This window comes from Oryx dammah, unplaced genomic scaffold (assembly GCF_014754425.2).
Source record: "Oryx dammah isolate SB20612 unplaced genomic scaffold, SCBI_Odam_1.1 HiC_scaffold_28, whole genome shotgun sequence".
NCBI lineage: Eukaryota > Metazoa > Chordata > Mammalia > Artiodactyla > Bovidae > Oryx > Oryx dammah.
Window position 1 is genome coordinate 12,289,517 of NW_024070212.1, and position 21,642 is coordinate 12,311,158.

Sequence of the window (21,642 nt, forward strand, 5' to 3'; positions counted from 1 at the left end):
GAACAGTCTTGTTCATTGGGCTTTTAAAAGGAGACACTGCACTATTCCTCACCAAGACCATGCATCAGGTGAGTCCACCTAAAAGGAAATCAAAGTGATGGTAAGAACAGTGTGTTGTACTCAAGACATCAAATAAAGCAAATGACAAGAGTCTGCTAGCACCACTAACTCAGTCATCTTAAAATATGACCAACTGACCCATATATATGTTCTACGTATCCATGCAAATAAAGTGTCTTTTTTTTTTTTTTTTGGCCAAGCCCTATGACTTGCAAGATCTCAGTTCTCTGATCAGGGATTGAACCCAGGCCTTGGCAGTGAAAGTGCCAAATCCTAACCACTAGACCACCAGGGAACTTCCAAAGTGTCTTTTTGGATTAGATACAAATAAAGTTACTACTGTAAAACAGACTATAGCAAGAATTATGACAGGCTAGAGAAGATGCACATTGAAGAACTTAATGAACTAAAAAATAAAAGGCTGAACTTTAAAGAGGGCCTCTTTTTAGTGTTCATAAATTAAATATTACCACTATGAAATGCAGCTACATGCTCAATAAGAAACAAAAAGTTTTCCAAGTACAAGAACTTTCACAGAGGGTAAATCTATAAAATAATGTTTCTTGAGGGCAAAAATATTGTGTTTCCTGAAGGGAATTAAGCATTGGCTGATGTTCAGGAAGTTGAAAATATGATTGAAGAGCTGAAAGGATAAGTGTGTGAAATTTTTAACCAATGTATGGCATTTTTACAGCAGTTTATAAAAGTATAAATATAAATACTACCACCACCTGGAATAACTATTTACTTCAATGTCTTTAAGAATTAAGATGGAACTAAAAGTTTTGGTCCTGATGCTAATAGTGTATTGAGATAAATCACCTCAGATAGTGCATGCACGCATGCTCAGTCGATTCAGTCGTGTCTGACTCTTTGTGACCCACTGGACTGTAGCCCACCAGGCTACTCTGTCCATGGGATTCTTCAGTCAAGAAGAATCCTGTGCCCTCTTCCAGGGGATCTTCCCAGCCCAGGGATCGAACCCACATCTCCTGTGTCTCCTGCATTGTAGGCAGATTCTTTACCACTGAACCACCAAGGAAAGCCATCAGATAGTAAATCTGTGTAACGAATCACCTTAAAACTAATGGTTTAAATCAACATACATTTATTTATCTTATGATTTGGCAATAGAGTTACTTGGCTTGGGTTTTTCTCGACAGCTGTTTTGGCTTAGGCAGTGCTCAACAGTTATTGGCTGGGTTCTCTTATGCATTTCTGCTGTCACCTGGTGATTGGGTTTGGGCTGTCTGGTTCAAGCAGTGAAGGCAGAAGCATGCAAAACCTCTTGAGACATTCATGATTTTCATATCATTGCTTCTGCCACTTTTTATTGGCCAAAGCAAGACGTTAGGCCATACGGTATTCAAAAGATAAAGAAACAGATTCCTCTCTTTCATGAGAGAAGTTACCAAGTCACATTATAAGGTCACAGATGCAGGTTGGGGAAGAGTTTGTGGCTATTTTTGCATCTACCACAAGTCTTGAAAAGTTAATATGTGCTCAGTCGCTCAGTTGTATCCGGCTCTTCCGTGACCCCGTGGACTGTGGTCCACCAGGTTCCTCTGTCCGTGGGATTTCCCAGGCAAGAATACTGGAGTGGGTTGCCCTCATCTTCTCCAGAGGCTCTTCTCATCCCTGGGATGGAGCCTGCATAACCTGCGTCTCCTGCATTGACAGGCGGATTCTTTACCACTGAGCCACCTGGGAAGCCCAAAGTTGAATATAGCCTGGTCAAAATTAGTAAAAAATGTGCTCTTACAGTGGTCAGTGCTAATACTGAACTTATGATTTGCAATGAAAAGGAACTAAATTTGATCATTGCACCATTCATAAGAAATCACTCTATGCTGAAACAGAACACATCTCAAACTCAATAATTAAAACCATAAGCCAGATATATTCTTGGGATTAGGATCACAGAAAGACTAGCCATTTTACTTGATGAATAAAGAGGCAGAGTAACATGTCATTCATACATGAATTTTAGGTGACTTACTTGTGACATGATACCATAGAGAACTGAAAGAAACTCATTCATGTCATCGACCTTGGCTCCCCACCAAAGATTAGGTCAAATACTTGTTTTTTTAGTGGATGATTCAATACATTTAAACACTATTTCTCAGGGAAACATTCATTAATATTATGTGCTGTGCTGTGCTTAGTCGCTCAGTCATGTCCGACTCTTGGTGACCCCATGGACTACATGTAGCCCGCCAGCCTCCTCTGTCCATGGGGATTCTCCAGGCAAGAATGCTGGAGTGGCCTTTCTCTAGGGGATCTTCACAACCCAGGGATTGAACTTGGGTCTCCTGCATTGCAGGCAGATTCTCTACCATCTGAGCCACCAGGGAAGTCCAAGAATACTGGACTGGGTAGCCTATCTCTTCTCCAGGGGAATTTCCTGAACCCAGGAATTGAACTGGGGTCTCCTGCATTGCGGGCAGATTCTTTACCAACTGAGCCACCTGGGAAGCCCCATTAGTATTATAATTCCCCAAAACTGTGATCCCATTGACTGAAATCAGTTTCTAGAAATAAAAGGGATGACCCAAACTATATAACTCTAATTATGGAGTTGAAAAGTAAATTTAGAAAAAAATGTCTGAAAATAAACTAACATGGTTAAATTGGCCTTTTCCAATGAACGTGATAGTTGAGCTCAAGAGTTTCAAATAGAAATAACTAAACAGTAAGGCAATGTAACAGTGAAAAACAAATATGGCAATGTAGGAATACCAGAATTCCAGACATCTAAGTCCTTCTCCTGATTATGAAAACCACTGGGCAAAGTTTCTACCCGTGATCAGAGACGCTTACATTTGCAAATAGCTATTTAACCTTACAAAACAACAAAACTGAACGTTGTGACCATTTGTCTTTTTTTCTTCCAGTTTTGTGAAGATATAACTGACATGCAGCACTGTATAAGTTTAGGCTTCTCAGGTGGCACAGTGGTGAAGAATCTCCCTGCCAATGCAGGAAATGCAAATACGCATTTGCATTGACCTCTGGGTTGGGAAGATCCCCTGGAGGAAGAAATGGCAATCCACTCCAATATTCTTGCCTGAGAAACCCCATAGACAGAGGAGCCTGTAGGCTACAGTCCATGGGGTCGCCAAAAGAGTCAGATCCGACTGAGTGACTGAACATGCACGCACACGTCATATGAGTTTAAGGTGGTACAGCATAATGATTTAACTTACATACACCATGAAATAATGATCATAGGGTTAGTAAACATTTATTATCTGATTTAAGTGCAAAATTAAAGAAATAGAGGAACTTCTGTGGTGGTCTAGCGGTCAAGGTTGTGTGCTTTCAACACTGCGGACATGGGTTTGATTCCTGGTTGGGAAACTAAGATCCCACATGCTGTCTGAGATCTTAGATGAAAAAAAATTTGCTTTCTTTTGATGAAAATTTGTATCTTTTGACTACCTTTATCCAATTTCCCCTCATAAATCCCTCTCCCATCTCAGGTAACTACAAATCTGACCACATCTCTATGCATTTGTTTGTTTTTGAAGTATAATTGACCTACAATACAATTAGTTTCTGTCATAGAACATAGTGATCTGATGTTTCCATACATTTCAAAATGATCATCATGATAAATCTAGTTACCATCTGTTGCCATACAAAGATATTACATAATTATTGACAATATTCTCCACACTGTTCATTTCATGCCCATGACTCATTTATTTTGAAACTGGAAGTTTGTTTCTTACTATCATCTATTTCTTTCCCCTCAACCCTCTTCCCTCTGTCAACCACTTTTTCTTCTCTCTATCTTTGACTATTTATGTTTAGTTACATTTGTTCATTTGTTTCTTAGATTTCACATATAAGTGAATCATACAGTATTCATCTTTCTCTGTCTGACTTACTTCACTAAGCATAATACCCTCTGGATCTACCCATATTGTCACAAATGGCAAGATTTGATTCTTCTTTATGCCTAAGTAGTATTTCCTTGTGTGTTTATGTATCCATATATACATATAAACATACATACATATGCATAATGCTTCCTTGGGTGTATACATCACATCTTCTTCATTCATTCATCTACTGATGGTCATTTAGGGAATATTCATATCTTGACCAGAGAAAATAATAGTGCAGTGAACACAGGGGTCCATAATGCCTTTGAATTAGCATTTTCATTTTCTTCAGATAAGTATCTAGAAACAGGATTGTTGGATATACAGCAAATTCCCTGAGTTGTACGGCAAATTCCCACTGGCTATCTATTTTACATACAGTAGTGTATGTGTTCCCAGGCGACTCTCTCTCCATCTGTCCCACTCTTTCCTTCCCTCCATCTCCTGTATCCTAAGTCTGTTCTCTATGTCTGTATCTCCATTGCTGTCCTGCAAACAAGCTCATCAGAATAAGATAATTAAACTTTTAATGCATTATGGCAATTGATTTTTCTCACACCTGACTTTCTTTACCCTACATTGCTTGCTTGACTTTCATAGGTTTGGAATTCACACCCCTTGAAACAGACTACTGCTGCTGCTAAGTCACTTCAGTCATGTCCGACCCCATAGACGGCAGCCCACCAGGCTTCCCCGTCCCTGGGATTCTCCAGGCAAGAACACTGGAGTGGATTGCCATTTCCTTCTCCAATGCATGAAAGTGAAAAGTGAAAGTGAAGTCTCTCAGTAGTGTCTGACTCTTAGTGACCCCATAGACTGCAGCCTACCAGGCTCCTCCATCCATGGGATGTTCCAGGCAAGAGTACTGGAGTGGATTGCCATTGCCTTCTCCGTGAGGTGCAGTTGCAGCTAAAAATGTGTAGTTACAGACAAAATTTAGAACCAAAGGCATAGTTTAATGCTGTTTACCAGTGATGGGTGGCCTTATTTTAGTATCTAGATTTTTAAAATCTTTAATATACAGTCTGCCAGTGAATTGTTTGGTTTAGAAAATTTAACAGTCCCACTAAAAGTTATGGTTTTATAATTTTTATTTTGCTGATTCTTTCTCAAAATGGTTTGGCCAATGGAAGTGAAGTAGTAAGAAAGTTAATTTCTATATGTAAGCAAAATCAGTAGATCAGTTTTTCACTTTCTCTTCCAAATAAGTAGGGGCCCCCTAACATGTGTCATCCAAGACAAGAGTAGAAATGAAGGCCTTCCTTGTATATATGCAGAGGTTTAAACATTATAAATCAATCTAGTGAAATAGTAAAATATGTTTTTTTATTTTACTTTAGCAAATATAAACTCCTTGGATCTTTGGAATTCCATACTGGAACATGACACCATAAGAAATGCAAGCTCTGGTTGCAGGTCCCAAGCCTGCAGCTTCCTCCTTCTCTTCCCACCCCCAGCTTCACCCTATAGCACAATGCATGTCAAAAGGAAATACCGAGACTCAATTGCAAGAGTTCCCAATGGCCAAAGCAGAAATATTTTAAGCAATGAGATAAAGTAGCATTAGATTATACCTAAAGTATAAAATGAATACACATGAGTTCATAGTGATATAAACAAAGATTGAATGAATGAATGAACACACAGAGACAAATCAATAAATAATAGGGACCAAAAGACAAATCTTCCTTACAAAAGTGGAACTTAACACCCTCTCAACCCCACTTCCTGAGTGTGGATTGGACTTAGGAACTTGCTTCCAAACACTAAAGGGATGGAAAGGGATAAACAGTAACATTACATTGAAGAAAACTGGCAAACACCACCATAACCAAGTGACTGAGATAAGCAGTACTTGCAATAAGACGTGTTGATGTTGTGTATCCCTTGATACGAAGTGATGAGAAGCACACTGTGGCATTCTTTCTGCAAACCCGAAACCCTAGTCGAATCCTGAGAAAAACATCAGATAAACGCAGATGAAACAGCATTATAGGATATCTGGCCAATGATCCTTAAAGTTGCCAAAGTCATGGAAAACAAAGACTGAGAAGCTGTCACAGACCAGGGTAGACGAAGCAGAAATATCTAAACGTAATGTGGTATCTTAGATTGGATACTACAAAGAGAAAAAGGATATTAAAGGAAAAAATGGTAAAATCTGAGTAAAGTGTGAAGTTAAAATTAATGCATATATATAGAATCTAGAAACATGGTACTGCTGCTGCTGCTGCTGCTAAGTCGGTTCAGTCATGTCCGACTCTGTGTGACCCCATAGATGGCAGCCCATCAAGCTCCCCCGTCCCTGGGATTCTCCAGGCAAGAACTCTGGAGTGGGTTGCCATTTCCTTCTCCAATGCGTGAAAGTGAAAAGTGAAAGTGAAGTCGCTCAGTCGTGTCCGACTCTTAGCGACCCCATGGACTGCAGCCTTCCAGGCTCCTCCGTCCATGGATTTTCCAGGCAATGGTACAGGTAAACCCATTTGCAGGGCAGGAATGGAGATGCAGAGGTAGAGAACAGGCATGTGAACACAGTGGGGAAAGGGGAGGGGGGATGGATTGGGAATCGACATATACACACACCACCATGTGTAAAATAGATGGCTAGTGGGACAAAGCTACTGTACAGCCGAGGGAGCTCCGCGTGTGCTCTGTGACGACCCAGAGGAGTGGGATGGGGGTGGGGGTGGGAGTAAGGTTCATGAGGGAGGGGATACATGTGTACATACGGCTGATTCCTTCATTGTACAAAACGTCATAAAACAATTATACTCCAATAAAAATTTTTAAAAGGTAATATACCAATCAGGGTTTCTTAGTTTTGATAAATGTACCATTATAACATGAGACAATGGATGAGGGATACATAGGAAACTTCTGTACTATCTCTGCAATTTTCTGTAGATCTAAGATTATTCCAAAATTTAATTAATTTTTAAAATGCAGAGTTTTAAATATTTTTTCACACATGAAAAAGATCAGTTTCTTACATTGTCAGTAAATATAAATATTTACTGTCAGTAAAAATAAATATAAATATAACTGTTTCTCATTAATATAAAATCTAAAAGTTGTTCTTGATTGTTTAAGCAACTGCCCAATAAATTATGGTATTTGCTGATGTTTTGAAATGAAACTATAGTTATGATAACAATAACATGCATTTATAGCAATGACTTAAACACAACAAAAATAGTACTTGACTTAAACTATGTAAATTTTTATATAGTGGTTGTCAATGTGATTTTTGTGCTTGGACATCTTTTGTAATGTCATAAATATAAAATTTTATTTGCTAATTGAATATCCCTCATTCATCAAAATTGATGCCAAAAATAAGAAAACAGAAGATGGATTTCAGCTTCCCCTCTACCCAGAATCAATAATATTGGAGTATTTAGTGTAAAATACTTTTTGTAGAATATTGTGTCAATTATAAAGTGCTTTCTAGTTCATAGCCCTAAAATAATAATAGTGATTTATTGAATGCTTCCATTGTGCCTAGCTCTGGGCCATGAGTTTTACATCATTATTGCATTCATACACACGACAATAGCAACATCCCCTCTGAAAGAAAGTGTTAGTCGCTCAGTCATGTCCAGCTCTTTGCAACCCCATAGACTGTAGTTTGCCAGGCTCCTCTGTCCATAGGATTTCCCATCAAGAATGCCGGAGTATGTTGCCATTTCCTCCTCCAGGGGATCTTCCTGACCCAGGGATTGAACCCAGGTCTCCTGCACTACAGGCAGTTTTTTTTACTGTCTGAGCCACTAGGGAAGCCCTTTAAGTGAATATTATATTTATCTTGTTCTTACCAGTGTTGAATCTGAGACCTAAATAGGTTAAGTACTTGACCAAAGTCATACAATTAATAAGAGGTGGAGACAAGATCTGAATCCATGCCTCACCCCTCCTGAGACAAATAGCGACAGTTGGAAGATGAAAGGTCACAGAGCTAGGTGATAAAGGACCTAAGTGCCACCTTGACACTCTTGATGTTCCCATGGTGTCTTGTGTCTATGAATACTTTGATCCTTACAACATTTTACAAAGTCTTTAAAGGGGATGCATTTATTTATTTTGTGATACTTCTAAGGTCATGGACATTGCCTAGAATTGATATCCAGTACGATTCCTAATTAGAAAAACAACTGTATTTATATAGAAAAATGTGATTGTGATAAAAATATGGGCCATTCACCTAATTCATCCCATGTCTGTTATCTCCTCCTCCTAAGAAGGCCAGGGGTCATTTAGTTACAGATACTATGAATGTGATGATGACGGTGACGTGACTGCCTCCACCTTTGGCCACGCTCATCTCTCAGTCTACTTGGATGTCTCTTCCATGGGGAACTTCTGATTCTCCAGAACTGGGCCAGGTTTCTCTCCTTCTAAACTATCAGAGCACTTTTCATTCTATTTAACTTCCTGTTGGCTTTACTGTCTCCCCACTAGGATGAAAGCTTATCGAGTCTTGCTTACCACTATTCTCCTGGCACCTGGCACTATGCCTGAAGTGAAAGTGGCTCAGTCGTGTCCAGCTCTTTGCAACCCCCTGGAATACAGTCCATGGAATTCTCCAGACCAGAATACTGGAGTGGGTAGCCTTTCCCTTCTCCAGGGGATCTTCCCAACTCAGGAATCAAACCGAAGTCTCCCGCATTGCACGCGGATTCTTTACCAGCTGGGCCACAAGGGAAGCCCAAGAATACTGGGGTGGATAGCCTATGTCTTCTCCAGTGGATTTTCCCGACACAGAAATCAAACCGGGGTCTCTTGCATTGCAGACGGATTCTTTACCAACCGAGTTATACTTATGTAATTAATATATATTGGTCGAGATATTCCTATAGCAAATTTTGGATTCTAGGATCTTAAATCAAAAATTTCACAGTCCATTCTCCAGGAAGAGCATGATGGGGCTATAATTTATTCTTTGCAACCTTCTCACTCAGATCAGTCTGTATCTTCATTTGAGACAAATGAACCAGGGTATTTTCATAAAGGTCAGACAAGGTACAAGTTGTCTTATGATTCAGATATTTCGTCCTATATAGATGGTTATCTGGAGGTGGCCCAGTAGAGTTTGTCAAGGGTCATTTCTGCATTGAATGGGAAGTTTTTGAACACTGGAATGATACAGCCACATGCTTGGATTATGTGGATCTCAACTGGGATTGCAATCTTACCTGATATCTGGTAGCAGAGAGGATAGGTTACAGTTTTCTCAGAAGACAGAGTCTGGCGGGTTCTGAAAATAAGACAACTAAAGCCTTGAGAAGCTATTCATACCAAGATATCTGAGAATAAGACAACTAAAGCCTTGAGAAGCTATTCATACCAAGATATCTGAGCAGTTCTTAAATATTTTGATCAAATGTTGACTTTCATCGTTGAGATTTTTTCACACAGGGTAATGTGCTATTTGGTATTTAAAGAAGGATTCCTCCACTTCCCCTTTTCATTTCATTAATTTGAGCAGCTATACTCAGAGAGGAGACTTGTTGAACTCACTCTCCAGTACTGGGAACTGGCTTGTCTCCTATGAGATGCTCCTCAGGATGCTAGAGGAGGCTTCCGTGCTGTTGTGGGCATCCTTGCTGGTCCTTGGTAAGTGGTGGGGGGACGTCTCTGTTCACTGGGAAAACTGAGTCTCTCCATAGGCAAATGGCTTCTCTGGGCTGGCTGCTGAAAAAAGAGATTTTACTCCCATTTAGAACCGCAGAAAATGAACAAAGGAGAAAGATATCAATTTAATGGAATGATAGGGAAAAAATTATTTCCAAAAATATGTTCCTCATTTGCTTTTAATTGCCTAATTGAAAAATTCCTTTTACTTTCCAAAAAGTGGACTTATTTTTCCATGTTAAAAAAAACTACAATTAGATTTTGTTACCTCTCTAATCACAGATCACGAAGACCAGGAGTAAAAGATGAACTGAGTCCCTTGTGAAAAGACCATGTTCTGACCATGGACTGATGTAGAATGATCTTCTGCTGAGAATAGTTACTTCTTTCTCTGTATTAAAATATCAAATCTGTTCTAATGTTTGCAAAGAGAGTGAGAAGTTTTCCTTTGATTTTGCTTCCCTGCTTCTGTGTTACTTGCTAATATCTATCCAAATGAGACACTGAATCTCTAGTAGTTCAAGCTTTGGGAAATAAAGACTAGCCAGTCATTTGTACAATGAATTTTGTTAAACGTGTTTGTCTTGTTCTCAGCTATATCTCCAGGCTCTAATTAAGAAGGGAAGAGTTATTAGTATGACTGGTGCATTATAGGATCTCAGTAAATAGTGAATGAGTGGCCATATGGGGCATAGCACAGTGTTGGGCAGTGCAGAGGATGCAGAACATGGAGGACAGAGCCTCTGTCCTCAAGAACTGACACTCTGATAGGAAATCAAAAGAGTATTTGACCTGGCAATACAAGAAAAATATTGCACAATGGATTATAGGATAATATGTGATGATAATTAATTATTGCTGGTAACCCTGTGTCAGATAGTCTTCTAAGAATATCTCATTGTATTAATGTATCTAATTCTCTAACAATCGAAGAGCCAGAACTGCTGTAAATCCTGTTTTATGGGTGAGGAAACTAAGGCAAAGAGATGACGTCTTGCCTTAAGTTTCATGCCCCAGTTAAGTGGCAGAGTCAGGATTCAAACCTCTACTCTGACAGTGTAGTTATGCTTTTAAACACTGCCCCATACTGCATGTCCAGTTGAGGATTTCATGTGAACTTGAGTGGGAGGGGTTCTAAGTCAAAAGAAAAGTGATGGTTCTGTGGCATAGAGGTATCTCAAAGGGCTTCATGGAAGAGGTGAGATTTCATCTGGGCTTTAATGCATAGGTGTAATTTGCTTTTGCTTCATACTGAGGTAGGAGAATAACACTCCAGGCAAGAAGATAGCAAAAAGCTAAGCCTCAGCAGCAGCCACAATTATGTTAAAAAATAATTCTAGCAACACTTAACTGACGACGTACTAATTTAACTCCTTAAAATAAGGCCTCGAGGTCACTTTGATGGTCCTCATTTTACAGATGAAGAAATTAATTGAGCCTTAGAGGTTTTATGTAGCATGCCCAGGGTCACACAGCTAAAATTCAAACCTGTTTCCGTCTGAGTCTGCAGCCTGAGACTCTGGCCATGACATCACCTTGTTTCCCCAGAGTGGGTGGATGTAGGCATGTTTTTCCTCTTTTTGGGTGGAAGTTGAAAGTGGCAGGTGGGCTCTCAGGGTGAAATGGTTTGGGACTCCTCGCCTTGTGCTGACACCTGACTCTTTCCTCTCTTGCAGCAGCTCCAGTCAGTGGACCACTTGGTAAGTCCTTCTTTTCCTTTCTCTTTTACATTTCTGGATGTCCTAACAGCCATCCTGTATCTCAAATATTTGTCAAAAGGGACCTTGTCGTGCCCACATCCTTTTCTTGAGGACTACGGGCAGGTAAAAACACGTCTTAGGACTCTGACCCTAAGAGTTTGCGGGTCACACTCCCGGACCAAACCTGCTGTTATGCTGGATGATCTTGGAGGAGGACCTGGGATATATGCCATAGAATTCAAGGAGAAGGTGTGTCCCCATCTGATGCGGGATTCTAGCTGATCTGACAGAATGCATAGACTCCTGATGGGGGAAGAAGAGAAATAAACTATTACCTCAGTGGGGGAGGTTGAGGTGCAAACAACTTGCTGGCTTCTCCATATTTCCCCCAGTTTGACAGATCAGTTGCATACTCAGCTGCTTCAGTCATCTCCTACTCTGTGACCCCATGGACTGCAACCTGCTCTGCTCCTCTGTTTACGGGATTTCCCAGGCAAGAATACTGGAGTGGGTTGCCATTTCTTCCTCCAGGGATCAAACCCATATCTCCCGTGGCTCCTGCATTGGCAGGCAGCTTCTTTACCACGAGTCACCTGGGAAGCCCCTGACAAAGCACTGCCCCTAAGCAAGTGCAACCAACTCATCCCAAACTTCAGCATTCTTTATAGATATTTCTCTGTTCATAAGCTCAGATCATGATGACTTTGAGTCCCTATCCTACTACTTAGCAGAAAGTCCAGGCCTCTTTGGGGAGCTGTTTCCAGGAATTTTGGCAGTCCCTGAGGATTCATTCAAGTCTCCTCTCTCCAGGGAGCTGATTATGGTCCGTTAACTCCAGCCAGCAGGAGCCACTGCCCCTTGACGCACAGTGTCCCAGGAAACTTCCCAGAAGAGTCTCCCCCTCAGTGCCGCGGATACAGACTTTTTCCCACAAATAACTGGGAGGAGGTCATAACTTGACAAAGCTTTCTTAGAAGTTCTTTGATGGCGAAATAAAATACAGAGTGTCAGCCAGTAGACGTGGGTAATCTCAGAACCCACTGCCTCCGTCCCAACCCCAGAAAGACCCTGACAAGATGTGTCTCCTCCTGACCACAGGGCTGCCTGTATTAGCAGGCGCAGCTTACTTGATGTGGCAAGGAATGAAACTGTGTCCATCAAAGGAAGTTTTCCCTTCTCCCTAGAATAAGACCCACTGCCCAAGTCCCCATTTCCCCAATCCCAGGCTCTTCCCAGGAACATGGATAATGCAGATTCCTATTCTCTTCAAGAGAAACACAGTCTCCTACCTGCTGGGGACATAGTATATCTGTACAAACCTCTAAAGAGAGAGAAAAAAGGTCTGCAGAGACATGTGAATGTTTATATAACCAAACAGAACACTTAGTTCTCTTGTTTAAAACAAGCATTCAGGTCACTCTATAATTTTTGTCCCCAGAGTATTTTCATTACATTTGCGTGTAATTCTAAGGTGTATTTGGGTGTATTTTTCTTATGGAAAAAGTTAAGAATAGGTAAAGTCTCAGGGCTTCCCTGGCGGCTCAGCAGAAAAAAAAAAAAAAAATTCACCTGCAGTGCAAGAGCTGCAAGAGATGTGGGTTCAATCCCCAGGTCAGGAAAGTCCCCTGGAGGAGGGCATGGCACCCACTCCAATGTCCTTGCCTAGAGAATCCCACGGACAGAGGAGCCTGGCGGGCTATAGTCCATAGGATCACAAAGAGTCAGACACGGCTGAAGCCACGTAGCACTCATGCATGAAAAGTCTCAAGCTTTTAAAAAAGTAATTGCTTATACACCCTTAAATACAGATGCTCCTCTTTATCTGAGTATCACCTGTACTAAGATAAAAAGACACTTAAGTGATTCCACTTACAATTTTATGGTAAATTGCGAATCCTCAACATTGAGATATTACTTTTGAAAAAAAGATAATATAAATGGAAATAATTTACTTTGTTTTTCTCATCACAAAATTTAGATTACCATAGGCAATTTGTGGACCAAAGCATGAAGCAAATATTGTTTTGTTTTGTTTTTTTTTTTTCGGTATGTGATCGCAGTCGCAGCTTCAGGCATCACAACTGTGTGCAAAGCAGGAAAGCGTGGGGGAGGGAGGAGTAGGAAACTCAAACAGCAGAGGAGCTGCCCTGCTATGCTTCTCTCCCTTCACCATAAAGGAAAAACTTTTCCCCAGAATCCTCACCTCTTATTTCACTCCTGGCTTTATTCTTCTGACATCTCCTTACTCAGAACTGTGTCACATAGCTGGGCAGTTAGTGCTTCCGTTTTTCAAACTTATCGGCGGGCAACAGGCTCAACAGATGGGCACTGGGACTAAGTTTCAGAAACCAAACAAGTATTGTTCCTATTACTGATTTCCCCTCTTCAGTTGTTAACAGATCTTGCTCTACTAGTCAGTGACTTTGGAGGCATCAGAGCAGTGGTCTCATAGAACTTTTACCACCTTCATGAGTTACTGCATCTTTGACAGAATCTGAAGTATCACTTTAACAATCAATTTTCATTGTACATACCATGAAAGATTAGCCTGTCAAAGCATTGTTCTGGCTAGATAGCAACATTAAAGGAGTGAGAAATTTTGTGTGGATCTTTGTGAATAATTTGGTTTGCAATGACTTTTATTATGTCAAAGATGGAAACTTTTTTTTCTATCCTCTTATGTTTATAATGGAGGATTGCAAATGAAACTGACAAAAGACAGATTGGCAAGAGAAAAGAAAAATTTTTATTCAAAACTTCAGGAGTACATAGAAAAAGACAACCTAAGGAAGTGCTAGAATTCGGGAATTATGTAATATCTGGATTGGAAAGAAGGGGAGAAGGGCAAGAAGGTCACTTCGTTGTTGTTGCTGTTGAGTTGCTCAGTTGTGTCTGACTCTTTGCGACCCCAGGTACTGCAGCACACCAGGGTTCCCTGTCCTTCACCATCTTCTGAAGTTTGCTCAGACTCATGTCCATTGAGCCAGGGATGCCATTCAACTGTCTCATCCTTTGTCGCTCCTTTCTCCTTTTGCCCTCAACCTTTCCCAGCATCAAGCAGGGTGTTTTCCAATGAGTCAGCTCTTTGTATCAGGTGGCCAAAGTATCGGAGCTTCAGCTTCAGTATTAGTGCTTCCAATGAATATTCAGGGTTGATTTCCTTTAGGATTGACTGGAAGGCCACTTACTGGAAAACAAATAGGTTTTAGAAAAGATAAATAGGCCCTTAAAAGAATAGATGGGAGCTAAGCTAGTTTTGTCACAATGTCTGTTTAGGTGTGGTATTGACTTTCAGTAGCTGGTGATAAGAGCTGATTGTTTATTTGCTCCTGGGAAGGTGATTTATGACAATTGACTGTTTTCACTGGCTTTGCTTTTAGACAGATAAGGGAATTCAGAATAAAAATGAATAAATAGAATCTTTTATCTTATGCCCTCAGTTCAGAATAATTTTTATGCCACAGTTGTACCTTCACTCATCAGTTACTAACTCTCACAACCTTGAAACAGCAAAACTTAGAAAATAAACATTCAGATAAGAAAGAACCACAGTAATAACTGTGGGAAGTAAAGTAAAAACAAAATCTACCAACCCAGAAATCCTCTCCAGAAAGGTAAGAAAAAGAGAAAATGCTTTTAGTACTAAATAAGCATTAAATCAAATCCCTTACGATTATACAGTGGAAATGAGGAATAGATTTAAGGGACTAGATCTGATAGAGTGCCTGATGAACTAGGGACAGAGGTTTGAGACATTGTGCAGGAAACAGGGATCAAGACCATCCCCAAGGGGAAAAAAAAAATGCAAAAAAGCAAAATGGCTGGCTGAGGAGTCCTTACAAATAGCTGTGAAAAGAAGAGAATCCAAAAGTAAAGGAGAAAAGGAAAGATATACCCATTTGAATGTAGAGTTCCAAAGAATAGCAAGGAGCGATAAGAAAGCCTTCCTCAATGATCAGTGTATGGAAGAAGGAAATGGTAACCCACTCTAGTGTTCTTGCCTGGAGAATCCCAGGGATGGAGGAGCCTGGTGGGCTGCCGTCTATGGGGTCACACAGAGTCGGACACGACTGAAGCGACTTAGCAGAAGCAGAAGTGACCAGTGCAAAGAAATAGAGGAAGACTATAGAATGGGAAAGACTAGAGATCTCTTCAAGAAAATTAGAGATACCAAGGGAACATTTCATGCAAAGATGGGCTCAATAAAGGACAGAAATGGTATGGACCTAACAGAAGCAGAAGATACTAAGAAGAGGTGACAAGAATACACAGAAGAACTATACAAAAAAGATCTTCATGACCCAGATAATCACAATGTGATCATTCACCTAGAGCCAGACATCCTGGAATGTGAAGTCAAGTGGGCCTTAGGAAGCAACAAAGCTAGTGAAGGTGATGGAATTCCAGTTGAGCTATTTCAAATCCTAAAAGATGATGCTGTCAAAGTGCTGCACTCAATGTGCCAGCAAATTTGGAAAACTCAGCAGTGGCCACAGGACTGGAAAAGGTCAATTTTCATTCCAATCCCCCCAAAAAGGTAATGCCAAAGAATGCTCAAACTACCACACAATTGCACTCATCTCACACGCTAGTAAAGCAATGCTTAAAATTCTCCAAGCCAGACTTCAACAATGCATGAACTGTGAACTTCCAAATATCCAAGCTGGTTTTAAAAAAGGCAGAGGAACCAGAGATCAAATTGCTGACATGTGCTGGATCATCAAGAAAGCAAGAGAGTTCCAGAAAAAACATGTATTTCTGCTTTATTGACTACACCAAAGCCTTTGACTGTGTGGATCACAAGAAACTGTGGAAAATTCTTACAGAGATGGGAATACCAGACCACCTAACCTGCCTCTTGAGAAATCTTTATGCAGGTCAGAAAGCAATGTTAGAACTAGACATGGAACAACATACTGGTTCCAAATAGGGAAAACGTACACCAAGGGTGTATATTGTCACTCTGCTTATTTAACTTATATGCAGAATACATCATGAAAAATGCTGGGCTGAATGAAGCACAAGCTGGAAGATTACGGGAGAAATATCAATAACCTCAGATATGCAGATGACACCACCCTTATGGCAGAAAGTGAAGAAGAACTAAAGAGCCTCTTGATGAAAGTGAAAGAGGAGAGGGAAAAAGTTAGCTTAAAGCTCAACATTCAGAAACTGAGATCATGGCATCTGGTCCCATCACTTCATGGCAAATAAATGGGGAAACAGGGGCAGACTTTATTAGTTTGGGCTCCAAAATCACTGCAGATGGTGATTGCAGCCAAGAAATTAAAAGACACTTACTCCTTGGAAGGAAAGTTATGACCAACCTAGACAGTGTATTAAAAAGCGGAGACATTACTTTGCCAACAAAGGTTCATCTAGTCAAAGCTATGGTTTTTCCAGTAGTCATGTGTAGTAGATGTGAGAGTTGGACTATAAAGAAAGCTGAGTGCCAAAGAATTGATGCTTTTGAACTGTGGCGTTGGATACGACTCTTCAGAATCCCCTGGACTGCAAAGAGATCCAATCAGTCCATCCTAAAGGAAATCAGTCCTGAATATTCTTTGGAAGGACTGATGTTGAAGCTGAATCTTCAATACTTTGGCCACCTGATGTAAAGAGCTGACTCATTGGAAAAGACCCTGGTGCTGGGAAAAATTGAAGGCAGAAGAAGGTGATGACAGAGGATGAGAGGTTGGATGTCATCACCGACTCAATGGACATGAGTTTGAGTAAACACTGGGAGTTGGTGATGGACAGGAAGGCCTGGCGTGCTGCAGTCCACGGGGTTGCAAAGAGTCGGACATGATTGAGCCACTGAACTGAACTGAATTGCAGCATTAAAGCAGAATGCAATGCCTATCACAGGCAATCCACAAAGAGATGGCAAAGATAGAAAAGGGATCTCTCATTCTTATATGGCCAAAGGGATTCAGCCCATTACATCCATGTTTACCAGATTAAGCAATAATTAGTTCTCAAGCAGGAAGACTTGACAGCACCTTTTGCCACATATTTACTGTCAGTTGCTCTGTTGTCTCTGACTCTTTGAGACCCCATAGACTGCAGCCCAAGCTCCTCTGACCGTGGAATGCTCCAGGATAAAAATACTGGATTGGGTATCCATTCCCTCCTCCAGAGGATCTTCCCGACCCAGGGATCAAACCCGAGTCTCCAGTATTTTGGAGGATTCTTTACCTTCTGAACCACCAGGGAAAGCCAATTTATCACTCTAGTTCTCTTTTATCCAGAGGAGAAATAACTGTTTCATATATTTATGTAAGGGGCTTTCCAAGTGGCTCAGTGGGTAAAGTATCTGCCTTTGAAGCAGGAGGTGTAGGTTCGATCCCTAGATCAGGAAGATCCCCTGGAGGAGTACATGGCAACCCATTCCAGTATTTTTGCCTGGAGAATCCCATAGACAGAGGAGCCTGCCAGACTGCAGTCCACAGGGTCACATAGAGTCAGATACGACTGAAGCAACTTAGCTCGCACATATCTTTAGGTAAGACTGGAGGTACTATTGCATATTGGAGCAAGGTACACACCAAAGGTAAACTCTTACCCTTCCATGGTAATGGGGAGTCAGGAGCCAGGGGAGCTATCCCCCTACATGGCTGCATTTCAAAAAGATGGCTCCTTCTTGAGAAAGATGGTTCCGAGTTGTGAGACAGGCAAGACTTTTTAGCAATTATAAAGAGTCACATATATTTGAAAGAAATTCTGAAGAAAAAAAAACAGAGAGAGAGAGTTGTTTCTCTTACTTTCAACAGGGAGAATGAAACCTCTTCTTTTAAATTTGTGTTTATGCTTACATTCTCCAGCTCCTGTCCATCAATAATTCAAAGATCTTGAGGCTTGATTTTATGCAGGGCCCACATTTTATTTTCATGAATGAGTATCTTTGAGGTGTGGGGATTTAGAAGCACCTGGTTCCCAGCACTCATACCCTTTGTAGTTATTTCAGGGTAATTCCCACTTCAGACAACAGCCTGCTCATAACAGCCCTACCGACTTCTTGTTGGTAAAAGTACTATTTAGACCCTTTTCCCTAACTGTAGAATTGACCCAAAATTCCTACACTCCCTCCCTCTATAATCCCTCACCCCACTTTGTGGCCTTGCCAGACAAATGCTCATCTTAGAGAAATGCATGTAACACAAAGAGTCCGGGTGGGAAGGAGCCCAGGAGGAATCTACTTGAGGATATGGCCTGTTTGAAAAGGTAAGGGGGTTGGCAAGTCTCCCATCACTGATATCCCATGCTGAGTAGGTCCTGCTGGGTTGCCCTCTGTTCAGGCCAGTATTCTCCTGTAGACCGTAGAGCAGCTGCTGACACTCTTGAGTAAGACAGTCAGCAAATTTGAAACCTGGAAAAACAGCAGCCCGGCCACAGGTTCTTTCAGAGATTCTCCAAAGCCAGGTCTTCTGGTCCATTCCACACAAACTGCCTGGGTGGGGATGCAGGCACCTTCACCTCAGACTTATTTCTCTTCTCTCCAGCTACTGTACACAAATCTGTGATTTCCGTCCAGCCTCCGTGGACCACTGTCTTCCGTGGAGAGAGAGTGAATCTGACTTGCAGTGGATTTCACTTCTATGCACAAGAAAAATTACAAGGCTACCGTTGGTTCTCTGGGAAAGCACGTCCACGTGAAACTCCAGGAAATACCCTTGAGGTTCGTGATTCTGGACAGTACAGGTGCCAGGCCCCAGGCTCACTCCCAAGTAACCCTGTGCACTTGATCTTTTCTTCAGGTGAGAAAGTAGGTGAATCAGTGAAAACTTGGGAAGTGGTTTCAGTACATCTTAGCTCCCCGGATTTCCCAAGAAAAGTCTTCATTCTACTCTAAGCCTTGATCTTTCAGTTTCATGTCCGACCTCCCGCATTGTCTATAGGTGGTTTTCAAACTACTATTGACATCAGAGTTTAAACGTCTAACATTAATCAGCAGACATCTTGCACACTTACATAATTAAAGGAAGGAGTTAGTTTTAGGGGATTCAGAAGTAAAGCTGTCTTAGGTCCTGTCTTTAACAACACTGTAGCCTCCTTTGGGAGAAATTACGTCTACATGAATGTGCTGAGCACAAAATAGAAAGTAAAAAGTGCCCTAAAACAGGAATTCAGAGGTGAGACATCTCCATCCTCAGGCCTTGTGTCCTCACCTGTCTTAGGATTTGTCCCTTCTCCACTACTTTCCTGTCTAATTGTCACACCTGTCTCTTCGTCCAGTTTTTCCTGGTCCAAAGATCTTCACTTAGAGCACTGGTCCCCAACCTTTTTGGCACCACGGACCATTGCAGTGGAAGAGAACTCTTTCATGGAGTAGGGAGTAAGGGGATGGTTTGGGGATGATTCAAGTGCAGTAGGGTTCATGCTTCTATGAGAATCTAATGCTGCTGCTGCTCTGACAGGAAGCGGATCACAGGTAGAGATGTGAGTGATGGGGAGCAGCTGTAAATACAAGTGAAGCTTTGCTTGCTTGCCTGCTGTTCACCTCCTGCTGTGCAGCCTGGTTCCTAATGGGCCACTGTCCGTGGTCTGGGTGTCGGGGACCCCTGGTTTGATCACTCCCCAGGCATTGGTCAATAGGAGCAGGCATTCACTGCCATCATCTCAGAGAGAAAGGGTAGAACTTGTCTCTAATCAGGATCTGCAGGGCATGAGAGGTTCATGAGTGGACCACATTCACTGTCTCTCGACCCCGGCTTTGTGTCTATGACCACAAACCCTCTGCCTAGTGCACCTCAATGCACTGTAACACTTCCTAGTGTATTTCTCCGAAAACGTCTTTGACAGCTCCTGTTATCTAGTCAGTAGATTGGTGCTGATCTTTGCTGTATTCAACGATGTCAGAGATTTTGGTCACAACTCTCAGCTTTTCCTCTCCATGTTAGAATCCTTTTATTTTGGAATCTGTCCTTGAATGATTAAATAGATGTGTCTGGGATTTATTTAGGAATTGTATCTGAAGCAAGTCACACTGATTTGGAAGGAGATGAAAGAGCTTGGATCAGGAGACTAAATCCTGGGGAGGGAAAAGGAAGAAAAAGAAAAACTCTGCAATTCAGGAGACTCAGAGGAAAGAGTGCCCGAATGACAGTGTCTTATCTCTGTGTGATTTCCAGCCTCCCTCATCCTCCAGGTGCCATATTCTGTGTTTGAAGGTGATGAGCTGGTTCTGAGATGCCAGAAAAGGGGGAGAGAGAAACTGGCTGTGGTGAAGTATACTTGGAATCGAAAAATTATTTCTGGTACTGATGAAAGCTTTGATCTTTTGATACCGAAAGCAAGTTTAAATAACAGTGGCTGTTACCAGTGCATTGGATTCTTGGAAAATGCTTATGTATTGAAAACAAGTCAGACAAATATTCAAATTCAAGGTAAACCCTTAATTTCATACACATTTCCTTAGCAGTGTCAGGGTGGGGTAAACTGGGCACCTGAGTGGGGTCTATATAAGCAGTTTTTCTGTCTGTTTGTTTACTGATTTGTTTTGGTGTGCCTCACGGCTCGTGGGATTTTCTTAGTTCCCTGATCAGGACTGAAACAGAGCTCTCGGCAGCGAAAGCACACTGTCTTTACAACTAAACCTCCAGGAAATTCCCTATATAAGCTGATACCATAGCGAATGTGGGATAAATTTGTGACCTAAGTCCTCTAAGAGGTAGAGAAGGTGGAGTAATTTAACTTAAATAGTCCTGGGAAAGAAAAATGTTAATAGAGAGGCCAATAAGTTTGTCTTGTTGGATGTCTGAAGTTTTCTGGAACCAAGAATCCAAGCCAGCCTCATTCTGAGAGTTTGGTTTCCCTCTTCTCTCTAGAATTATTTTCACGTCCAAAGCTGGAAGTCACAGATTCCCAGCCTATAGAGGGGAAGCCTGTAAACCTGAGCTGCGGGACGCAGCTCCCGCTGGAGCGGCGGGACACTCGGCTTCACTTTGCCTTCTTCAGAGACGACGGGGTCATGATCTCAAACTGGAGCGGGTCCCCGAACCTCCAGATCACAGCCATTTGGAGAGAAGACTCAGGATCATACTGGTGTGGTGCTGAAACAGTGACCGGTGGCATCCACAAACGCAGCCTCCCACTTCAGATTGACGTGCAGAGTGAGTGTTGGAGGGCCAGGCTGTGATGGCCCCTTGCGGGTAGGGACTGCCCAGCACAGATGGATTTTGTCAGCCTGACAGAGGCTCCAGGCTTAGATCTCATGAGAAGTGAGGTACTATAATAAAAGAAATACAGGATTTTGCTTCCATCTATATTTCTCTAAAGACTTAGCATTTCTTTAAAATGCCAGCACCTTGAAATGACAGAGGTGATTCATGGAGGTAGATACAGAGTTGGGGAAAACA

General features: G+C 41.6%; 1 protein-coding gene across 1 annotated transcript in view; it reads left to right on the top strand.

Moving 5' to 3' along the window:
- Positions 1 to 21,642, top strand: part of FCRL4 (Fc receptor like 4) — a 53,215-nt gene that overhangs the window by 11,133 nt on the left and 20,440 nt on the right. The window contains 3 exon segments of the mRNA XM_040229911.1: positions 18,787 to 19,041; positions 20,416 to 20,670; positions 21,112 to 21,396. Of these exon segments, the coding sequence (XP_040085845.1) occupies positions 18,787 to 19,041; positions 20,416 to 20,670; positions 21,112 to 21,396 (795 nt within the window).